Here is a 20,370-nt window from a genome sequence, read left to right on the forward strand (position 1 = left end):
CTTTTAATGGCAGGTCTGAAAGAATGATCATACACTACTGCTTCCAGATCCATCACTGATACCATTGGTACAAGACAAATTTAGAGGCATCAAAATCCAATTTACAGGATTCTTATATTTTGGTTGTTTCTTTCCTTGTTTTAACTTAACAGTGGAAAATCAGCGATGCTTGAATAGTCAACATTCAAAACCTAGGCCAAGCCAGAATCAAAGATGCCTGAGGAACTTTAATTCACTTCCACTTTGAGAGGGAATGTAATTAAGAAATATGTGTCATGGTAATCTTTTTTTCCCACTTATCAGTTGGATTTTTTAATGTTGATATTTGTAAAACTTTAAGAAGTTAATGTTCAGTACAGGATAGGAGTTTGTGAAATACTGGAGAAATCAAAAGATACAATATTAATTATTTACTCAACATCAAAAAGTGAATCAATGTAAAACTTGGTTCCTAGGTTTTCACCTTGTGCTTGGAGCTTGCTACTCTTCAGCTGCTTTTGAGACCTGCTCTTTGAGATTCAGTTCAGTTCTTCACTATGTGTATTTCAATTTGCCATCTGTTGTACCAGTCTCTGCCTTCTGATCACATAAAAGATCAGACAGATTCCTAGTATCTCAATGTTTTTCTCCTTCATAGAACAGGTGCATGAAAGTTTTCTAAAGTACTGTAAGATCTGAAGTAGGATTTCAGTGGTTACACAAATGATAACTTTTAATGTACTCTGTTATGAACACCTGTTTTTAATCTTCAATAGTTAGCAATCAGTTTTAAGAAAAACGGAAAACTTGTTAAATCCCTATAATGTTGAAATCTTTCAAATTCATTTACACTTTCTATGCATAAAAAAGAAAAGAATGTGTACCATGTGGTATTGTTTTTAGATATTGAAGATGACTGAGTGTGATATATGCAAGACGGATGGATTAGGGGTCCGCCCACTACAGTTATTTAAGGTACTTCCACTCAAGCCACTGGGAGTTCAGCGATCACTAATGTACCTCTGAAAAGCATTCACGTTGTCTGTACAAATTTGTTTTCACTCTTATTATATCACTGACACTAATTTAATGCCATTATCACATAAAAAGGCCTCAGACTGCATTTCTCTCTGCATTAATTGATCAAGTGCAGAATCTATTTCAATAAATTATACAATATGCAGTATTTAAATTAAAACTAACACATAAACAGAACGGATCTATTTTCATCCTTATGACTGGATCAGCAAGTGATCCCAGGCAGCTAACAAAAATCACCAAACTGTCACCAAAATTACACTAACAAACAGAGGTTTTACCTAGCTTCTCAGAGACAGGATTATAGTCTTGTTTTATCTGACTTTTCATTTTATAATATAACCTCAGTAAATTTACAACCACAGCAACCTAAGTATTTTACCCATTCATTTTTAACCACTCTTCCAGCCCATACTTGCACTGTAAACAATTACTGTTCAAACATCATGACTTTGTGGTATTTTGCTTGTCTAAAATATGAAATAAGCAAGTAGAAGTTGCTCAAGAAAATTCGATCAAACCAAAACCCACTGTAACACAATACTATCCCTGTCGGAAAAAGCTTCAACCATTCTGTGAGTTTTCGATCGAATTAGATATTTTTAGCAAGCACACTGTGGTTGCAGGCAGTGTTTACTGAGTTTATTAACTAAACTCTTACAGAACAAAATTGGTCAGAGTGCATTAAGTAATTTTCCAAAAAGTACTTACTGAAGATTGTGATTTGGGCTGTTTGTTGGACCTGTAAACATAAAACAAACAAACATTGCTGGCAAGTTTGGCTGAAGGACAACAGAACAAAAAAGTCAGTAACAATCCAAAGGAAACTGTCTCTTTAAGGAAGGTTTGTCTCAAGATTCAAATACAACCCTCTGCGTTCCTGCACATAATTATCTATTGCTATTTTCAAAGCCACAAATAAAAGTCATATGAATCTTCTGTCTGCTCAGGCAGCAACTTGAGTGGACATAATTTTTGTCAGAAAATTTCTCCCCCCATAAAAACATGGGCTGTTAAAAAGACAGTGTGTTATCTTGGCACATCATTCACCTCTTAATAAGCCCCACCTGAGCCTTACTATCAGAGTTTATGGCTCTTAACCTTTGTCACAGTGGGAACAAGGTCCAGTACCCAGCACTTAATGAATCACTACAAACTAAACTGTGGAGTTAGCTATTTCATTACAGAATTAAAAGAAATTTTAGGAAAATGTCTGTAGAATTTCTCCCCATTGCTTCAGAAGCCAACAAAATAAAAGTTTGCCTACTAGGCTGGATAATCAAGTGTCCCAAATGCAAAAAAGTACTTATTGAAAGATGTGGCATACCTTTAGCTGTCACAGTGCAGAATTTGAGGGCAGGCTTCACACAGCAGTACAGACATTTCACAATGATGGGCCCATAATGATGAAGATCACGTAAACAATGGCTTCTCTATTTTCTTTTCAGTTTTTTTTACATACTGAGTTCAACAGTAGAGCAAAAAACTTCAGGCAATTAAATGTTACCTTTTTGTACTTTCTACTAGCATTTCTTTAAAATTTTTTCTTCCCTATGTATTTTCAGACCTTCCCATCTGTAGTTATTTTCTTCTATTATCAGTAAGCGGGTATGAAGTTCAACCAAAAAGTTCTGCACTGGGAGAGAGGCCCCAGGCAATGGCTTTATTTGCTTCCTTTCATGTTGAGAATTCCTCTCAAAACATCAAATTCACTTCTCACCATGCTATTGTGAAAACTAATATCTAGTCTTAAAAGCAGTCTGAGTAATCAAAAAAGCCAAGAACTCACCAAGCCTTACAAACAACACTCCCGTTGCAGTTATTGTCTTCATTCCATTTGAAGCCACACACTGGTAGTATCCTGTGTCCGTAGTATCCAGATCCTGGATTCTCAGACGTGAACCATAATCTGTTTTTCTGATGATGATCCGTCGTGGCTCCTGAACCACTGGAGCATCATTTTTTAGCCATCTGACATTTGGAGATGGATTTCCTGCCACCTTGCAGTGGAGGATTGCTGTTTGACCCTGGACTACAGTGATATTGTTTACTGGTTCCAAAAAGGTCAGGAAGTAACCTAAGAGGGTGAAAGGTCAGAAAAGATCAAACTTCACTTGGGTTGCAATAAAAGAGTGCCCAAAGGCACATTTTTAACAGAGAATCTTGGAAATGGTTTCACTTTTCTTTCAAGCATATACTAAAAAAGAAATGCAATTCACTGTCCTGGGGACATCATAACATCACATTCCAATTTGTCTTTCATGATTGACTTCATGTTTGTCTGCAGGTAGGTATGCAGTTTAGGAGGTCAAGCATGAATTAATACCATTAAAATCCTAACTCCCTTTGTGGACACCTATTCTCAAGCAATAATTACTTTTTCTCGTTAGTTTCTATATCTCTTGGAAAATGGTTAGCACTATAATAGAAAAATACATCCTTATTCCATAAGAGAGTAATCCTAGTTGCAACCATATTAGAATATCACTATAATTTTATCACTTAATCTTCTTACATGGTCATAGATTTGCTCTATATATAATCTATATTACTCTTAAGACGAGTCTGACTTGGATGGTCTTAACTTACCATTCAATTTTAAAGATGATAAATCTCACATTCAATTTAAAGAAAGGATGCCTGAACTGCTGAAGTAACCTGTGATACAGAGGGCACTTTTAAATCTATTACAGGCTGTTGTTTTTTACATCAAGTCCTAAAATGGCGCTAAATTGGACAGAGAAATATCTGTATTGAGTTATCGGGTTTCATAGGTTTAGTTTCATAAATGGAAACCAAAAGCACTAATTTGTGGTTTGTTGAAAGCAAAGGGCTTGTCAAGAAGCACGTATGCTGTACTGGTGATTAAAAAAAAAAAGAAGTAATTGATGGAAGAACACTGTAAAAACCTGGACAACCAAAACTTTTGTAGGCTATTATTTTTAAACTTAATTTGGTGTTACAAGTCCTGCAACTGACACTCATGACACGTCAAAAGCTTGAAAGCATGTAATTCCACTGAAATAATGTCATTGTCGAAACAAGTAGGAAAGGTATCTAGCTGTCATGTGTTTGTTGAGATGAATGTATACCATAGAGCATCAGTAATACTTCATATTACATTACGTTTTTATGTTAGCTCCAAAAATCAGATTACTTTGAAGGATGTCTACATGTGCCATTTCCTATAAGTTAAATTATTTTGCAGTTGTTTAATTAGGAAATAGTATATTACTGTGCAGGAAACTAACACCAGTAATGCAGTGGTCAGCATTCACAGTCTAATTGCTGAAATACCTTAAGAAAATTGATGCTCTGCTTTGATTTATGTTTGACATTCCCATGAAAATCAGTTCTTCTGTAATGGCTAGGTATAGCACTGGAGAGGGGAGCAGAATATAATGAATTTGTAAAGCTAGATTTTGCTGTAATACTGGGTTTTCTTGAGTATCCCCATTGTTCTCTACCATTTGCCTTTCAAAAGAAATCCTGCTTTAATGAATAATATGAAAATACAATGCAGGCAAGTGTGAATTTAGTACATCACGAAACAGAAAATGAAGTAAACCCAAATACATATCATCTCCACATGACTTTGCAAACTTACAGGACAATTGTTTTGTCATCCTTTTTCCTCATAAAATAAAAAATTATTCTGTATGTAATTTTACATTAGCTTTCCCTATTGTTAGCCTATTAATTTTAAGTAGACTCTAAAATATTTTGAAAGAACACAAAAATGTTTATTTTCAACCACCTAATAAAAAAGAGAAAAAGTATATGAATGTCTTCTGCAAGGTCATGACACAACAATATAATTTCTTGTGGTTTCTAGTTACATGTCATAGCTGCAGAATTAGAATTGCTAGAATCACATTCTGGCAGGAACAGAAAAATAGCAAGTTATCTTGTTGATGTAGAGAATAGAAGTAATTGATTAAAAATATAACTTAAGCCAACATCTTATATATATATAAGCATTTCTAGCAGCAAGAAAGCAAGCATGATCAATCCAACTGCAAATTATTACAGAAAATAAATTTTCCTGGCTACTTCACTCTTAGGTCATTATTTAGGGAGTACCACAATTTATTTCGCTACTTTTACATCATCTGTATGTAGGTTATCCTCATCAGCACCATCAAGGCAAAGTGTCAAGAAGAGAAGCATTAAGTTAAATTTATTTGGAATATGTTCAAAAAAGAGTTGTCATACTCAATAATACCACTCAATTCTGAAAAATCCATTTATTAAAAGAAGTGTAAAAGCTGAAAAATGCTCCTAATTGTAGAAAAACAGCCGGGGCATTCAGGAAGTGCAAGAACATCCAGTCATGGTAATGTTGTTGAGTTGCTGGATGGAAGAGGAGCGGACCCACAACGTGTGGCCATGCAAGCACCAACTCCAGGACCAGTTCTGGCAAGATACAGATTGCTAGATTGGATCACCAGGTTAGATCGCATGATCTTTTGAGGTCCCTCCCAACCTGGTCTGTTCTGTGGTTCTGCGGGTCTATGATTTAGCAATTGTGGGTGCGACCTGAATGTGCTCACACAAGGGAGGAAAAGGAGACCGTTTATGGTCTGTTTGAAGTTGGGCCACTTCCAGCACAGAAGTACAATAATCTGGCTCGGAGTTGCTTCTGATTCCTAAGGAGTGAAAGAGGTAGAAAAGATGCTTTCTATAAAGGTAGGGACAATTCAAGCGCTGTCTTGTACGTCTTCGATATTATTTTGTTCTCAACACAGAAGTATATGAAAGGTCTACATTGTTCTTGTGCCATTTGCCAGCTTTTGTGCCACTGATCAGCTTGCACCTTGCTCATACACCACTCTTTCACTTTTCCTGATTCAAAACGAGCAGAGTTGAGTCTTCATTTCAGGTTGGTCACGGATATTACATTCAAACAAGTTTGGACAAAATAGATAAAAAATTTACTTATGAGGACCAACAAATGTTATTAACTCAAGTCTAAATCCATATGAGACCTTTCTGTTTTACCAATTAAACCAGAGTTACTGTAGGAAGTAATTTAGTCCATAGCTTTTAAGCAATCGGAAATATTTCATATGAATTTATAAATCAGATTGTATTAATAACTAGAACAAAACTATTACCACCAAAAGCAAACCAAAGATTTATGGATTAATTCAGACCCAGTGTGATTAGATACACTTCCCCTGAAGTCAGTATAACTGAAGCCATTTCCTGTAGGTCAGAATTTGGCTTCAGTTCATTATTTCTCCTGCCAATTTTACAAGCATTTTCTGCAGTGTTTTATATTACGCTGTTATTACAAATCAAGTAATAAATATCCTAGCCTACTGGACTTCGAAGCATTTGTGTTAGTTCAAAGTTCTGCAGAGCAGATTAGGAGTAGTACATCAACTCACTGCCTATTCTCTGCCTCTATCTGTACCCTGAAGTGCACACTCTCTATTTCCTAGTGTCATTTCCTCTTTGAGAAATGATGCTGAAGTCTGGTGGTTATATACTTACTGAATCCGAAGTAACTGTATGACTGAGAGGGCAACCATTTGTTGTGCTGCTCTGTTATTTCGTGTCCACTTCAGATAACCCATAATTGCAAATCTTTCAAACAAAGTGGAAAATTTAACCAACCATGTTCTTAAGAATGCATCCCTTGTTTAATTTCTGTGTTGATAACCAGCAGTTTCTTTTCCTGATGCACAGGATACCACAAACACGGTGCGGCTGCCAGTTTGATGTAATGGTTTTAGGAAAAAAACAACTGTTTCCCAGGATAAACTGGGACCTCAACTTTTTTTTTTTTCCCCCAACGTAATTCTCTTTCTCTCTTAATAAATATTCAACTGGACAGGTAGGGAGGAAAATGAAATGTGAAATTACTCGAACTTGCATTTAACTTGTGTATTATATTTCGTGTTATGCGTCAGTCAACTAGTATTTTTCAAAATTTGAACAGATTTGTTAATCTGTTCTAATACTGACATAGCTTTGAAATAAAGAATAAATACTCTCTACAAAATATATGGGGCTTGTTCTCCATAAGCAGCATTGGTAAACTTGTAAATTTCATATTATAAACATTTGGCATATGGTTATCAAATAGAATTTTAAAACATTTGAGTATAATGGGCAGCAACATTCTATTTTACACAAACACTGTTGTTACATACTGTTTACTATACTCTGGCTTAGTTCCAAGGGTCATTGAAATGAAGGAAAATGCTTCCTTTGACTTCAGTGGTCTTTAGCTTGGCCTAAAGTACTTCAAAGGGAAAAGCTATCCTCTTGATATTTCTGCATTTGCTATAGGTAAAGAGGGTCTACATTATTTTATCTTCTATGATTTTTCTAACATAGTGTACAATGAATACTAATATTTATTTTGCTTGAACAGAGTAAAAACTGTTCTGTCAAGAAGCTATGATAGGATAATACAACTAAATCTATGTATTATCTTATACTATTATCCTCTATAAACCCTATAAATAAAGTAGCTTAGGGAAATGACTGACGTGAATTCTGGCAAAACTCATTTCATGTTTTGAAATGCTTTTGTTAGGTTGCCAGCACTTCATATTTTTAAACTGAATAAATTTGGTATCAATGTATCAAACAGAATCCCACAGCAAATCAAAATTAAGATGACAAATCTATTTTCCGTGTTTTGGCAAGAATATAAAAATAAACTTTTCCTGCATGTGTCAAATCATTGTCAAGATATTCACAAGAATAAATACTAAGCTAAAAACATAAAGGGTGCAACTATCACTGAGACCTCCCATGCATATTGTTTTTGTTTGTTTTATTTATGTTATTCTGGCACTTACATGTCCAAATTATTGGCTCAAACTGTATGTGCTATGCTTGGCATAAATACAATACAAAATGATTGCTCTGCTTCTGTTATTTTAAGAACTTGGCTGTGATTTTGAAGTTCATCCTAAAAAGGAAAAAAAAAAACCACACACACACCAAAAAAAAAAAAACAAAACAAAACAAACAAAAAAAAACTTTTCCATTAGCTGTTTTCAACTCGAGTTTTAGTTTCTATTTATTTGTTGTTGTTGCTCCTTTTTCCCTATATGATTTTTAAAATAATTATGCATTCATAATTTTCAAACCAGCTTCATTATGGCCTCCCTGAATAGTAATTATTAAAAATTTGCAGCTCTATTTATCTCAGAACTTCAGAACCATTTCTGACTACTGAAGTTGCAAGAGATGGTAAGATATCATCAACTCTCTTTTCCAAATGTGGAAACTAAAGCAAGAGGAGTTTAAGTGACTTCCCTAATTCACACACGGACTAAGTGGTAATATGTATGATACTATACGAGGTTTTAATCTTTGTGTTCCTGAGATAATGAGGATATGAGATAATCATCCATTTTTGTGGAACAGCTTAGTCCCTTTTCTCTCTGCATTGCACAAGGGAACAAACACTGAAATGTCTAGTTTCTGACAAAAAGAAAATTTGAGTGATAAATAGATACTTGAAGACACAACAATCTCTTCAGAACAAGTAATAGTAATTACATGTATGTTTTATCAATTTTTAGAATACTTATTTCTCAATAAGATATATATGTGTTTAAATAATTTTAGATCCAACAGTCAAAAAAGCCCATAAACCCGTCTGTTTGGTATTACAGAACATATCACAACTTACACCTATGTTGGCTTTAGATACTCAAAATTTAAAATCAGCTGTTTTTTTTAAAAAAAAAGCAAATATTTTTTGTCTGCATAACTGCATATAATTTAGAGCATCTTCAGATTCATTACATAAAACTTTCAATGTTCAAAACCACTAAAAATATGTATATTATGACTTGTTTAAAAATCAATACGGGGATTTTTTTCCCCTCAGCTCCTTGCTTTTTCTTTTTTTCTCCCATCCCACCATTTTTTATTTTTGCCATCAAATAACTATGTTTTGTTAGATATAAAGAATGTAGTCTCTCTCACTCTTCAAATAACAACCTTCTGTGATGGCATTTTAAGACTAATACAATCTTATACCCAGTAGGACAGAATTTTTGGGAAAATGTTTTTAGTAAATAATCTAATGATATTTCTATTAGAAGAAAACTCATAATTTCCTATAATAAGACATAATTTTTCACCTAGGAAGCATATTTTAGCTTATGGAATGACTGATTATTAATAAGGAATGACTTGAGGATGACAACACTGTTCCCAAATTTACTATGTTATGAATACCACAATAAATAACAAGTCTTCACAGAATTTATAGGTAATCTATGAAGAATATCAAAGACCTGTGGAGTGCTCTGGGATTATAAAAGCACTGAACGCTGCCATAAGAGAAAACAAACATGAAAGCTTCTGAAATTCAAAGCATTTCTTTTTAGAGGAGTGTATAGCAACACCACTCTAAGTACAAGAGTTCAGGGGATGTGCATCGTGCCATCACATGTTAGCAGGCAGTTCGAGTCCAGTAAAGTGACCCTTTCCACAGGTAAGTCAGGACTGGAAATACACTGAGAAACACCATCCTAATAAAGAGGGGAGAGGAAGGTCTAAGACTCATCACTTCTCGCACAGACCATTTTCCTAAATACAAAGCAGTCTTCTCAGTTTTTCACTCCTCTGCTTTCTTTAACCACTGTGTGAAGATGAGCAATCTACAACATACTGGAACCAGGTTAGGCAATGGAAGAGATGTTGGCAGCTCTCCCAAAATACACATAAGCAGCTAAGGAAACTACACTATTAAATACCTCTACATAATGTTTCCAGATTAAATTATACCTTTACAGCCTAATTTAATCCCATTATTTGCACCCCATCTTCCATACTATTTGTGATCTCAATGTACAAAAATGCAGCTAGAAGCATGTAAAATAAAGTGATTTGGATCACATGCACTTCAAATGTACTTCGGAACAAATTACAGACAATTCGAGAATGAAGCAGAACTAGCACTAAAATACTGCCACAATGTGCACATTGTCCTCCACACTGAAATTAGTGGATTTAAGCTCTTTTATTAGCAGAAGGAAGCATATTTTTGAGCAGTGTTTGCTCATACTTGAAGGACTGGAGATCTTACCTAGCCCAAGAATCCAATCCTATGCGGTGGAACGGTTTTGTTTTCTGAACCCCCCCCAGATGAGAGTGAAGAGGCAGATACCACATGTCCCAGGCTACTTCCCATTTAGAAGCGCATTACTGCACATTTGGAGAGCACAACAGTGCAGTTAGGATGTGGACTGTTCTTTGGATCACCAGTTGTGCAGATAAAAACCACCACTTCTAGAATACATACAAATGATTCCTGACAGGTTGCCTTATGTCAAGTCAAAGCAACCAGGATAGTCTAGTCGTAACTTGGATTTCTGATACAGGTACATCTCGAATCAGAAGAGGTTCTCAGACAGACTTGTGCAGAAACCACAGTTAAGGTCAGAGGCTTGAGACATCATGTCTCCTGGAGAAACCCAACTCACTCAATGTCTCTGTTATTGCAGGTTGCCCTTACTCATGCACTTCTCTTAACTTTTGATGTGTATTGCTCTAATATTCCCAGCACCGGATATTATTTATGACGTAACATTTTACTGGCAGTTCATTTATGCATGAAGAGTTAATATTTTACCCTTCAATACCTTCCCCAGACTTGATTTAAGAGCACAAGATGGCGAACAGTCTGTGGTGATACATCAACAGTGATCATCACCAAAGAAAAGCTTGGGTTTGGCTTGTGCCACAACTCTTGCATTAATTTGTGATTAAGAGATACGGGTTTTTTACTCCTCTGGGCTTCAGAAAGGAAAAATCCCTGTTAGCCTTGTCCTGGCTGACCCTCTGCTGCTGTGTGAGAGAGAGAGAGGGCACTTCGCTCCTTCCCCAGCATCACTGTCAGGACAAGCTGGCCAAGTGCAGGCAGATGGGCAGAGAGCAGCACAAGACCCAGAAGACAGCAAGCCTCAGTGTTTCCAGAGAAAAGAATGGAGCAGACACATTTATGCCTCTTGTGCAGGGGAAAGAGGCTTTTCAGGAACCAGGGAGAGTTTGTTAGAGCATCTGTTGCAAAACAAAAAGCCACCAAGAGACCCTCAATTGAAGCCAAGACTGGGCAAAGGATCATCTTTGCAAGGACTCACTGGACTGGAAGGATATTTCTGCTCAAATCCTTTTATTTTTATTCCAAACTAGAACTAATTTCTTCTAAAGCAAATGCTCACTGTTGTGCTCTGGTTTCCAGCAAAATATTGCACTGAGGCAGTGCTCTTCTGATGGTTCAGGTGCGCAGTTAAAGGAAACAGGCGAAGATAAATTCTCCTCAAAGCCCTAGCCAAGTTGTGGACCTACTCCATCAGCTATCAGAAGGCTAGCTTCACTTGTAGGAATAGACTTAGAACTTTTTTTAAGTGCACATTATTAATAATACCTTGCTTAATCTGGTTACTTCTCTGGAGACAGAGCCATTTTTCAGGACGTCTGGATGATTTAGTGGAGGGAGTTACCTATACACTTAGTCATTCTAAAGTTGCTTTAACTCTGAGTATTATTGAAGCCTATTTATTACTATCTTCATGTCTGTTTTGGGTCTATTCTACGATCAGAAAAAAGAAAAAAATCCCGAGGTGATTAAAAAAAAAAAGAATAACTAAACATTTCTCAAGTAAGGAAAGAAGCTGAAAGACTATTTCTAGTGGCCTCAATGGTATGCACAAGCTGCAAAACCGTCTAACAATTTTTTGAAACAAAAACTGCTACCTCACTATTATACAGAAACACCTGGGTTAACATTCCAATGAAAGAAACAAAAAATTTCAGCTGAGGAATTTTTGCTTATTTTGAGAATTTTGTGGCTGCAAAAATAAAAGAGGAGCAAAATTAGTCAATTTCCAGACCAGACATGCTGGAAACTAATAACTGGTCCTATACCAATGAGTCATATAAGAACAAGGGTCTTTTTTTTTTTTTTTTTTTTTTCCTGAAGGAAATACAAAATCCTTATGATGTAGAAATGTTTGAGATGTGATTAATTACTTCCTTAGACAGGTATTGCTTGTGGCCCTTAAAAACAAAAAAAAAAAAAATGCAATTCCTTTCTCAGCAAGAATTTAAGCAAGTAATGTCACATGAAAAAAACATTTTCTTTTATGTCTGTACTCTTAAAATCTCAGACATAACAAAAGAGTAAAGTAGGACCAATCTGCCAAGTAAACAAGCCTGTCAAATGAAGTTAAAGATTAAACATGGGTCTTTTCCTATCAAAAGCAGTGGGTACATTGAGTGTGGAGTGGTTAAAACAACTGTAGTATACAGTGCTGTTGACAAGAATTACCATTTCTATAATTTATTCCTATAACGGATGACAAAATTTGATCCTCTAAAATAATTTGGGAGCTTCAGGAAGTGGAAAAGAGTTGAGAAGAGAAGTACACCAAATAGAAGGGAGATAGTCCCATACTGATCATCAGTAGGAATGTGGTTAGAGATATGCAAACATAAACATGTCTTCTTGTATCTAATTAAGGACAGAAATTCATGGAAGATTCTGTAAAAAAGCTTCTAATAGGCACAGTTAATGTAAAAAATCTAACTAGTGTTCAGGTGAAGCACAAGAAAAATTACATATGGCCTGGTTTCGGTTAAAACAAGACCAATTCTCTCTTAGTCAATTTTCCTTTCAGCAAAGTTCTTCTAAGTAACTGCATTTTTCTGAATCTGGCTGCATGTTTTCCAGATAGTGTCCAGTCCAGAGCTGATAATACCTGCTGTTTACAGTTTTACTGAGCTAATGGCAGGAATGGTAAGCAGAAAAGGCCTGTGTTTAGCTTTTATTGCTGTAGTAGTCAAGGTCACTGATAGATACGCACAAGTGAGGTTTCTTAAAAGGGAGAGGTGGACTAAACAGGTCACTCAAACTGACCAACAAGATATTCCATATCATACATGTCAGATTCAGTTTAAAGCTGGGGGATCACAAGGGTCTTGCTCTCTTCATCTATGGCCAGCATTTGAAGAGGACCCTGTCTGTTCTCCTGCCTGCAATCCTGATCCTGATTCCAGTCTGTGTGTTTCTGAATCCAGTTCCCATCTACTTCACAGTCAAGCCCAGGATTTCCTGGTGTCTGCCCTGTAGGCAACTGTGTCCCATTCGCTGGGCTACTGTGGGAAATTCAATATTGGTTTTATATATTTTGCATTATTTCTTTCATTATTAGTATTATTAGTAAAGCTTTATCGAATTTTCCAACTTGCAAATCTCTCTTCCTTTTCCCTTTCCTTATTGAAGAGGGCAGGAGTTAATAGACAGCATCTTTCACACTTTATTGTTGCCCTGCAATAAATGGTTACAACAGGACATTGGATATTTATGAAAACAGACTATGTTCCAAGCTACCCTCAAAATTTATGTTCTTCTGAAAGAGAAGTTCCAAGAAGAACACCTGACTGGCACCTCAGTGCTTTACAGGCTTCAATATGTGCTCAGACTGCTGAGAACGCTAAGGCTGAAAGCAGGCTGAACTCTTCATGCTCATCAGATTATGTGACATCTTTTCTAAGCGGAAGGGTTGACTTTACTACAGCAGTGCATCCAAATAAAGAAAAAAATCTGAACTTCAAGCAAGAAAACATGTTTCTTCAGGTAGAACATCAAAAATGTCCTGCTTTAGGAAGTTGCACCAAACTGTAATTGGAATCACAATTTACAGTAATTATGTGCATTTTCAGATCCAAGAATTGCATCTGGATCTATAGTTTAAGTGGTATAGTATCATAAAATGTTATGCTCTAATAACAAATTACTAGAAATTCTGCCATTAAAGTCTGGTTTTTAAAAACAAAAAAAATCAGTAATTCTCAGAGCAAAGTAAAAAGTAAGTATTTGTGTATTGCCATGGGCTAGATTTATTTATGTCAAACCAAAGATACTTAGAGATACTGATACTTAATATTTACCCATAGATGCCAAGTGTGGCACTGTATAAAATAAAATCATTTTCATGGCACTAACATGACAGAAAATATGCTGGGAAGGTAATAATGGCCTTCTGTATTTGGGTTAAAAATCTATTCCTTCAGTGTGGAGGGACTGAACATGCTTGAAAATTAATTTTTATAGACTCCTGTAACCTTGCTATCCCTGGTTACTATCAGAAGTATTAAGTCACACAAGGCTGGCTTTCTTACAGACTTATATTCACAGGTAAATGAAATGAACATATAATAACATGATTTTGCTGGTCCTTTGTAAACTATGTGTATATTTGAGCAGGGGGAAGAAAGAGTAACTACAATTAATTCTACCTTTAGGTGTTGGAATTGGTCTCTCAAGTCCATCTGCATGACCTAAGGGGTCGTTTGAATCTGGAACTTCCATTTCACCTAGAAAAACAAAAACAGAACAAAACAAACAAACAAACAAAAAAATTAAAAAAAAAATGTTGAATTGATGTTATAAGTTAATCTTTCTCTTAAACAGCATTACAACAGTGAGTTCAGCAAACTCATTCAGTCTGGATCCGGATTCCAGAGTAGCACACAGGAAACACCTACTAACAAGGTCAAGATTTATGCACTGCAGATCAGAAAACATTACAATAATTTACCCTGTGGACTTACCTACTTAAGCAGTACCTAAGGTTTACTGAAAATCTCAGGTACAAAACCAGCATAAATCTGCTTTTGAAGTTATAGTAATTCAAATTTTATTTCCAGATGTCAGCCTCACCATCTCTTCTGACTTTCTTATCCTGTTCTCAGCCATGTCCCTAAAATATATCTCCCAGAAATTAAAATATCATAACCTTTATCCCAGCATTTCACAGGGTAATGAAAAGGATGGACATCTTTCTGTGTGCCTTCCTTGTTTGTGAGTAACATATATCAGAACAAGGTAGAAAAAATGTTTAGCTAGTATTTTCTGCAGACAGCAGACAACTCTTCCATGTTCCATTGCTTTTGCAGGTCTTACTCTGACCATTATAAAATGTGGGTTCACCTGTCCACTCTCCCTTTTGAAAATACAACACTGTGAGAAACAGAGCTGAACTTACAAATCAGATAAAGGCACAGGAGAGTTTTTACTAAAACAGCTTCTCAAATTACATCCCCTGTAGCTTTGTAGTTCCTAATTTACATTCAGTCATCTAAATTCCCTACCACCTCGGCATATCACCAAGAGAACATTCAAGTCTAAGGTCATCAGGATCCAAAGTGAAATATGTGGGTTTTACTGTAGATTTGTTATGGGTATACATTAATGTATTGGTGTCATGCTTTAACCTGAGCTAGCAATACAACCATGAAGCTGCCCACTCGCTTTCCTCCTCACCCAGAAAAGGGGAGAGAATCAAAAGGGACGGGCGAAACTAGTGGATTGATATAAACACAGTTTAACAAGTACACTAATTTACTACTACTAATATGTATAAAATGAAAACAGAATACAAAATAAAAGATACTCAATGCAATTCCTCACTGACTCTGTCCACACCGAGCAGCCAGTCCCAGGCAGCAGCACCTGGTCCCAAAGCCAATCCCAGAGAGAGAAAAGAAGAAAAAGGCAGACAGGCCCAGAGGCCTCTGCAAAACAACAGGATGGAAAAGGCCAAACTAAAGAAACTGCCAAACAGAAATCCATTGAACAGGTCTCCATCCCCACTCCCCCAAAAAAGTACTCTGAACTTAGGCAGAAGATCCCGACTCTCCGTAAATACGATGCGAGACACTAATGGGGTTGAATACTCTTATAGATCAGCCTGGATGTCAGTCACGCTCTGCCCCATCCATGTCCCCCTTCCTCGATGCCTCACACCTGTCAGCAGTGAGTTCAGAAATGCCCTTGGCTCTCAGACCAGAGCAATTAAAAACATTAACTCTGTGCTAGGGTGTTATCTTACTGTTCTCAAACTAAATCCAAATAATGACAATGCTAGCTATGCAAACCAAATATTTCTAACTACATGAAGAAAATTAAATCATTTTCAGTCAAACCAGCACAATTGGGTTAAAGGAAACTAGGGAAAAGACTCTCCCTCTTCCTTTTGTCCTCATTCCCTTTCGTTCACACTAAACCCTACAACACTGACTGCAAGTCACAGTGATGAAACACAAGTAACTCCATCCTCACCTTCCACCACATGATGAAATAGGAAAATAATCAAGACTGTCATTATTTTTTATTTTTCCTTTATGCTTTTACCCATTATCTGAGAATACAAGATTCAGCTCACTTGCCTTTGACTTTCCTAGGTGAAATACAGACATCCTCTACCTCAGGCTGGGTGTAAAGCTATTCATTTTGTTACAGTACTGCCACCTTGTCACTGCTTGACCTGTCCCTTCACCTCCCACAGCTTGAGGTTCCTAGTCTGGCAGCACTATTGATTCCACTTGAATTGTGTGGTCATTCACAGACACCCCAATTACAGCAAGATTGAAGACAGTACTGTAACTCTGGTAAGACACTCTCTTTCAAACTGGAACAGCTAAGGCTTGGGCAGTCATCTTCTACCACTCCAGGCACTGGCCGATGGAAATGATAGATAGTCTTCATCTGCAGACTGGAGGGAGAAAGAGAATTGGGTGGCCAAAGTGGTGGCATCTCGAATTGCCATTGCAAATCCTGCCTCAGTGTGTCTTCAAACGCCTGAGGGCATGGTGCGGAGTCAGTGCCTGACTTTTTACTGTACAGAAGTTCTGCTGATTTGTTTGATTCAAATTTCAGCAGACATACATCATGCCTCATTTTTACCAAGGGGCAGCAGGGCAAGTTCACCTCTATTCCCTTGCTTCTGTTTGAAATCCTCTGTGTCACACAAGTTGTTTAGAGCGGGACAGCAACATTTACTGGCCACAAGGAAGAGAAATCCAAGATAAAACATTGGAGTAAAAAGAGGAGTAGGAAAAGCAACTGTTCTTTTAGTCCACAGGTATCTGCATTTGGCTTGTTCTGCTGATCATAATCCACCAGCATTCACAGGATGAAACATTATTTGCAGAGGCACGTTCTTAGGGACACGTGGTTGCTTAACGCTCAGACCCCCACACTCCAAACTGCCCAAGGCCTGAGTGGCACTTTTGATGTAATACCATGTGTTCAACTTTAAAATATTTGTTTCCATTGCTTCAGTCATTTACTGGGATTCATAACAGGAAGGAACACTGCAAGCTCAGAAAAATGAGCACAGAAATGGCTTCCTCTCTCTTCACTCCTTCTCAGACCCGTATATTTTAATTTTTTAAAGCTTTTCAAATCAAAGATCGTAAGAAAGAAAAGCACTTGCTGATTTGAAAATCTTTCAATAATAGTTTTGTGTGACACACTCTTGTGCTTGATGTGTTTACATCTGGAAAACACATTAACCTCCAGATGTGCTTTATGCAATTACAAACCACAGACACCACCTATCAGCAAAGTCTCCATAACTAAGCAAAGTTAAAATTGAAAATCCTTTGTGTACTCTGTAAATTATAAATACAAACCAGCTCTGCCATTTAATCTTGCTTTTATGAAATAAAAATGCATATTTTCTGTAATATGCAAAACTCTACTTCAACCACATTTATTATGAATTCCCAGCTTTAAGTCTAAAATTTCTGTACCATAACCTAAAATAGAAAAAAGTTATTATCAAAATGAAATATTAAGTTTTTTATACCATAAATGCTTCTGGATCAGATGACCAACAGGTCACTACAACCAAATAAAACCTTTTCCTCTTGACTTAAACTCTGCAGTCAAAAACTTCAAGGAAAAAGCCTTACATTCCTATATAGCATTATTCTTAGTGCCTTCTGATTTGCATTAGTAACTTAGTAACCCTTTTCCTGCTAGAATTAAATCCGTAGTGTTTTCCTCAACAGAAAATAATTCCTGTTGTCATTTTTTCTTTAATTCCTCTCACTGTAGTGCAGATGCATCCTGATCATGTGCCATCACCAACTCTCTGCTGTCTTTTCCTTGTTTGAAGACCATATACAACTGTGCTCCTGTCCAAATCTGATTTTTCACTTACAAACCTTTTCCCACTTTGTTTATTCAATATTTCAGTAAGGGTACCCTGTTTCACTTTTATTCTTTCTATTTTCCGTATCTTTTCCTGGCAGGATTTATATTTGTTGTTCCAATGCCTGAAGGGGAGGAAAGTCCACAGAGTAATTTTAAGCATCTAACTTTCACTGTCATTCTTGATCAGCCATCAGCTACTGCTAGAAAAGATGTAATTGTTCATTAAACTGATTTTAGATACAACAAAGATGACATCTTTTTTAATATCTATTACAAATACAGCATTGTCATACAATGTTCAGAAAAAAGGTGGACCTGCAAAACACACAACTGGCAGAACAGCAGCAACCCACAAAACAGTTGTTATTAAAAAGTGATAAGATAAATGCTCAATATTTAAACCCTACATGTGATATTATCAACTTACGCTGGCAAGAAGTATGCTAACTAGCATGCTACTGCATAAATACGTAGTTAACTGAACACAAATCAATCACCCTGGTGTCTGCAAAGTGTCTCAATGAACATATCCATATTGGTGAAACCCCCACAACACACTGGACAACTGTGCAGGTATGTACAGAAAACAGCTGCATAGGCTTGTATAGTCCAAGCCTGAAAGAGAGCAGAGAAGACGAAAAAAAAAATGCCTAAAGGGGATACAGGCTATCAAACTCTCTTATTCAAGGCTACAAAGAAAGTGAAGCAGACAGGAAATGGGAGTAAAGACAGATCTGACTGAGAATAATGGAGACAAATTGAAAGACTGCACATGGCGAAAGATTATTCTTAATACAAGATTTGTTCAGAACGGTGACTACTGAGGACCAAGCTCTTGGGCTCAGCATAGTTAATTCCATAAAAAGAAAAGTAAATCCATCCAGTATTGGGTATTTCTAGGAAAGGAATGAAGAGTAAAACTGAAAGCGTAACTATGCTGCTGGGTAAATCTATGGCTTGCTCTGATACATTGAAAGTTGTGTGCCATTGAGGTCCTTTAATCTTAAAGGGGTACAGAAGAATTGGAAGAATTTCAGAGACAAGTAGTGAGGATAATGAAAATTATAAACCAGGTTTTGTACAGCTGCTAGGACTTGTCACTCTTGGAAGGAAATGGCTGAGGGGAACGACAGAAGCAGTCTATGGAGTGATGAGAATCTTAGAGAGGATGGACCAATCTCTCAGTAGAAGCAATAGCAGTATGAGGGAAAAAAACAGCAAAAAGCAATTCCAAAACAAAACTAACACAACATAAAGTTTTCTCAAACAACATATTGTTAGGCTGTGGGCAGAGTTCATACGGGCAACAGGTGAGACCAGGCAAGTTCATGGAGAAAAATCCATTGAGGCCTAACTAATTCACAGAAATCCTATACAGGCAAGGAAGTCTCAGCATAAAATGGCTGGAGGCTAGGTAATACCCAACATAAAGTGGTATTGTGTGCACCAGACCTCGTCTTACACTTCAGCATCTCCCTTTTGCTGCCATGAGAGCTGACACAGGGTTGCATAGATCTCCCATCTGCTCGAGTGTGGTTACTCTCACATTTTTCACTTGTACATGTTCTCTGCTCAGACATTAAATGTATCACAGCTTATTTCTGAACACCTACTTCTGCAATTTATATTTGTAGTGAAAGTGTCAGGTAGCAAAGATCACCAGTTTCTGTCTTCCTTAGACACTGCATGACCAGACAAGACCAACATAAGCAGAGCTCCGCCTGAATGCCAGTCGTCAGTATGGGACAATGTATGTGCCACATGTCAGACCACTAGTAATACCCTCTTCTCAGGGATTACTCAGTCAAGTAACATGCAGATGCTGTAAATAGTACCACTTTGAAACTGCTCACTCACACAAAAAAGGATTTCCTAAGTTTTCAGGGCAACAAAGGAAGCTATTTCAATTTAAAGAAAATCCCACTCCAAAAGAGAAACTGTATTTATAGTCAGTGTTCTGTACTTCTGATATACAAAATACATTCTGTTTCTTTGGCTTGCTATGGCAAACTGCAGCAAGAAGACAAGCAGTATAGAAAATGCTTTTCCAAACTCAATATAAAGAATTATTGCTGCTTTTGTCAGTTCCCTTTTCCTGAAAATACGAGGAAGATTTGCTTGCTGACAAGGTTCAGTGCAGGTGGCCCCACTGCTCTGATTTAGGCACCAATAACCAACACAATACACAAGCAAATATCCTGTATCATTGAGACAGGAATGCCATTTCACCTATTCAAAAACTAAATTGTCACACTGACCACAATGCCAACCCACAAGGCATACACCATTCATCATAAAGGAGCAAAATTTTTCCCTCTGAAATGGTTATGAGTTCACAGATCATTCATTATCTGAGAAGTAATTGC

At 36.8% G+C, this 20,370-nt stretch overlaps 1 protein-coding gene across 1 annotated transcript in view; it reads right to left on the bottom strand.

Moving 5' to 3' along the window:
• The window catches only part of ROR2 (receptor tyrosine kinase like orphan receptor 2), a 146,370-nt gene that overhangs the window by 32,378 nt on the left and 93,622 nt on the right, over positions 1–20,370 (bottom strand). The window contains exons 2-4 of the mRNA XM_065861437.2: positions 14,299–14,376; positions 2,807–3,094; positions 1,729–1,759 (exon numbers count right to left, since the gene is read on the bottom strand). Coding sequence (XP_065717509.1) covers positions 1,729–1,759; positions 2,807–3,094; positions 14,299–14,376 — 397 coding nt within the window. The remainder of the gene's footprint in view (positions 1–1,728; positions 1,760–2,806; positions 3,095–14,298; positions 14,377–20,370) is intronic.

Source organism: Patagioenas fasciata, chromosome Z, assembly GCF_037038585.1.
Source record: "Patagioenas fasciata isolate bPatFas1 chromosome Z, bPatFas1.hap1, whole genome shotgun sequence".
Lineage (NCBI taxonomy): Eukaryota > Metazoa > Chordata > Aves > Columbiformes > Columbidae > Patagioenas > Patagioenas fasciata.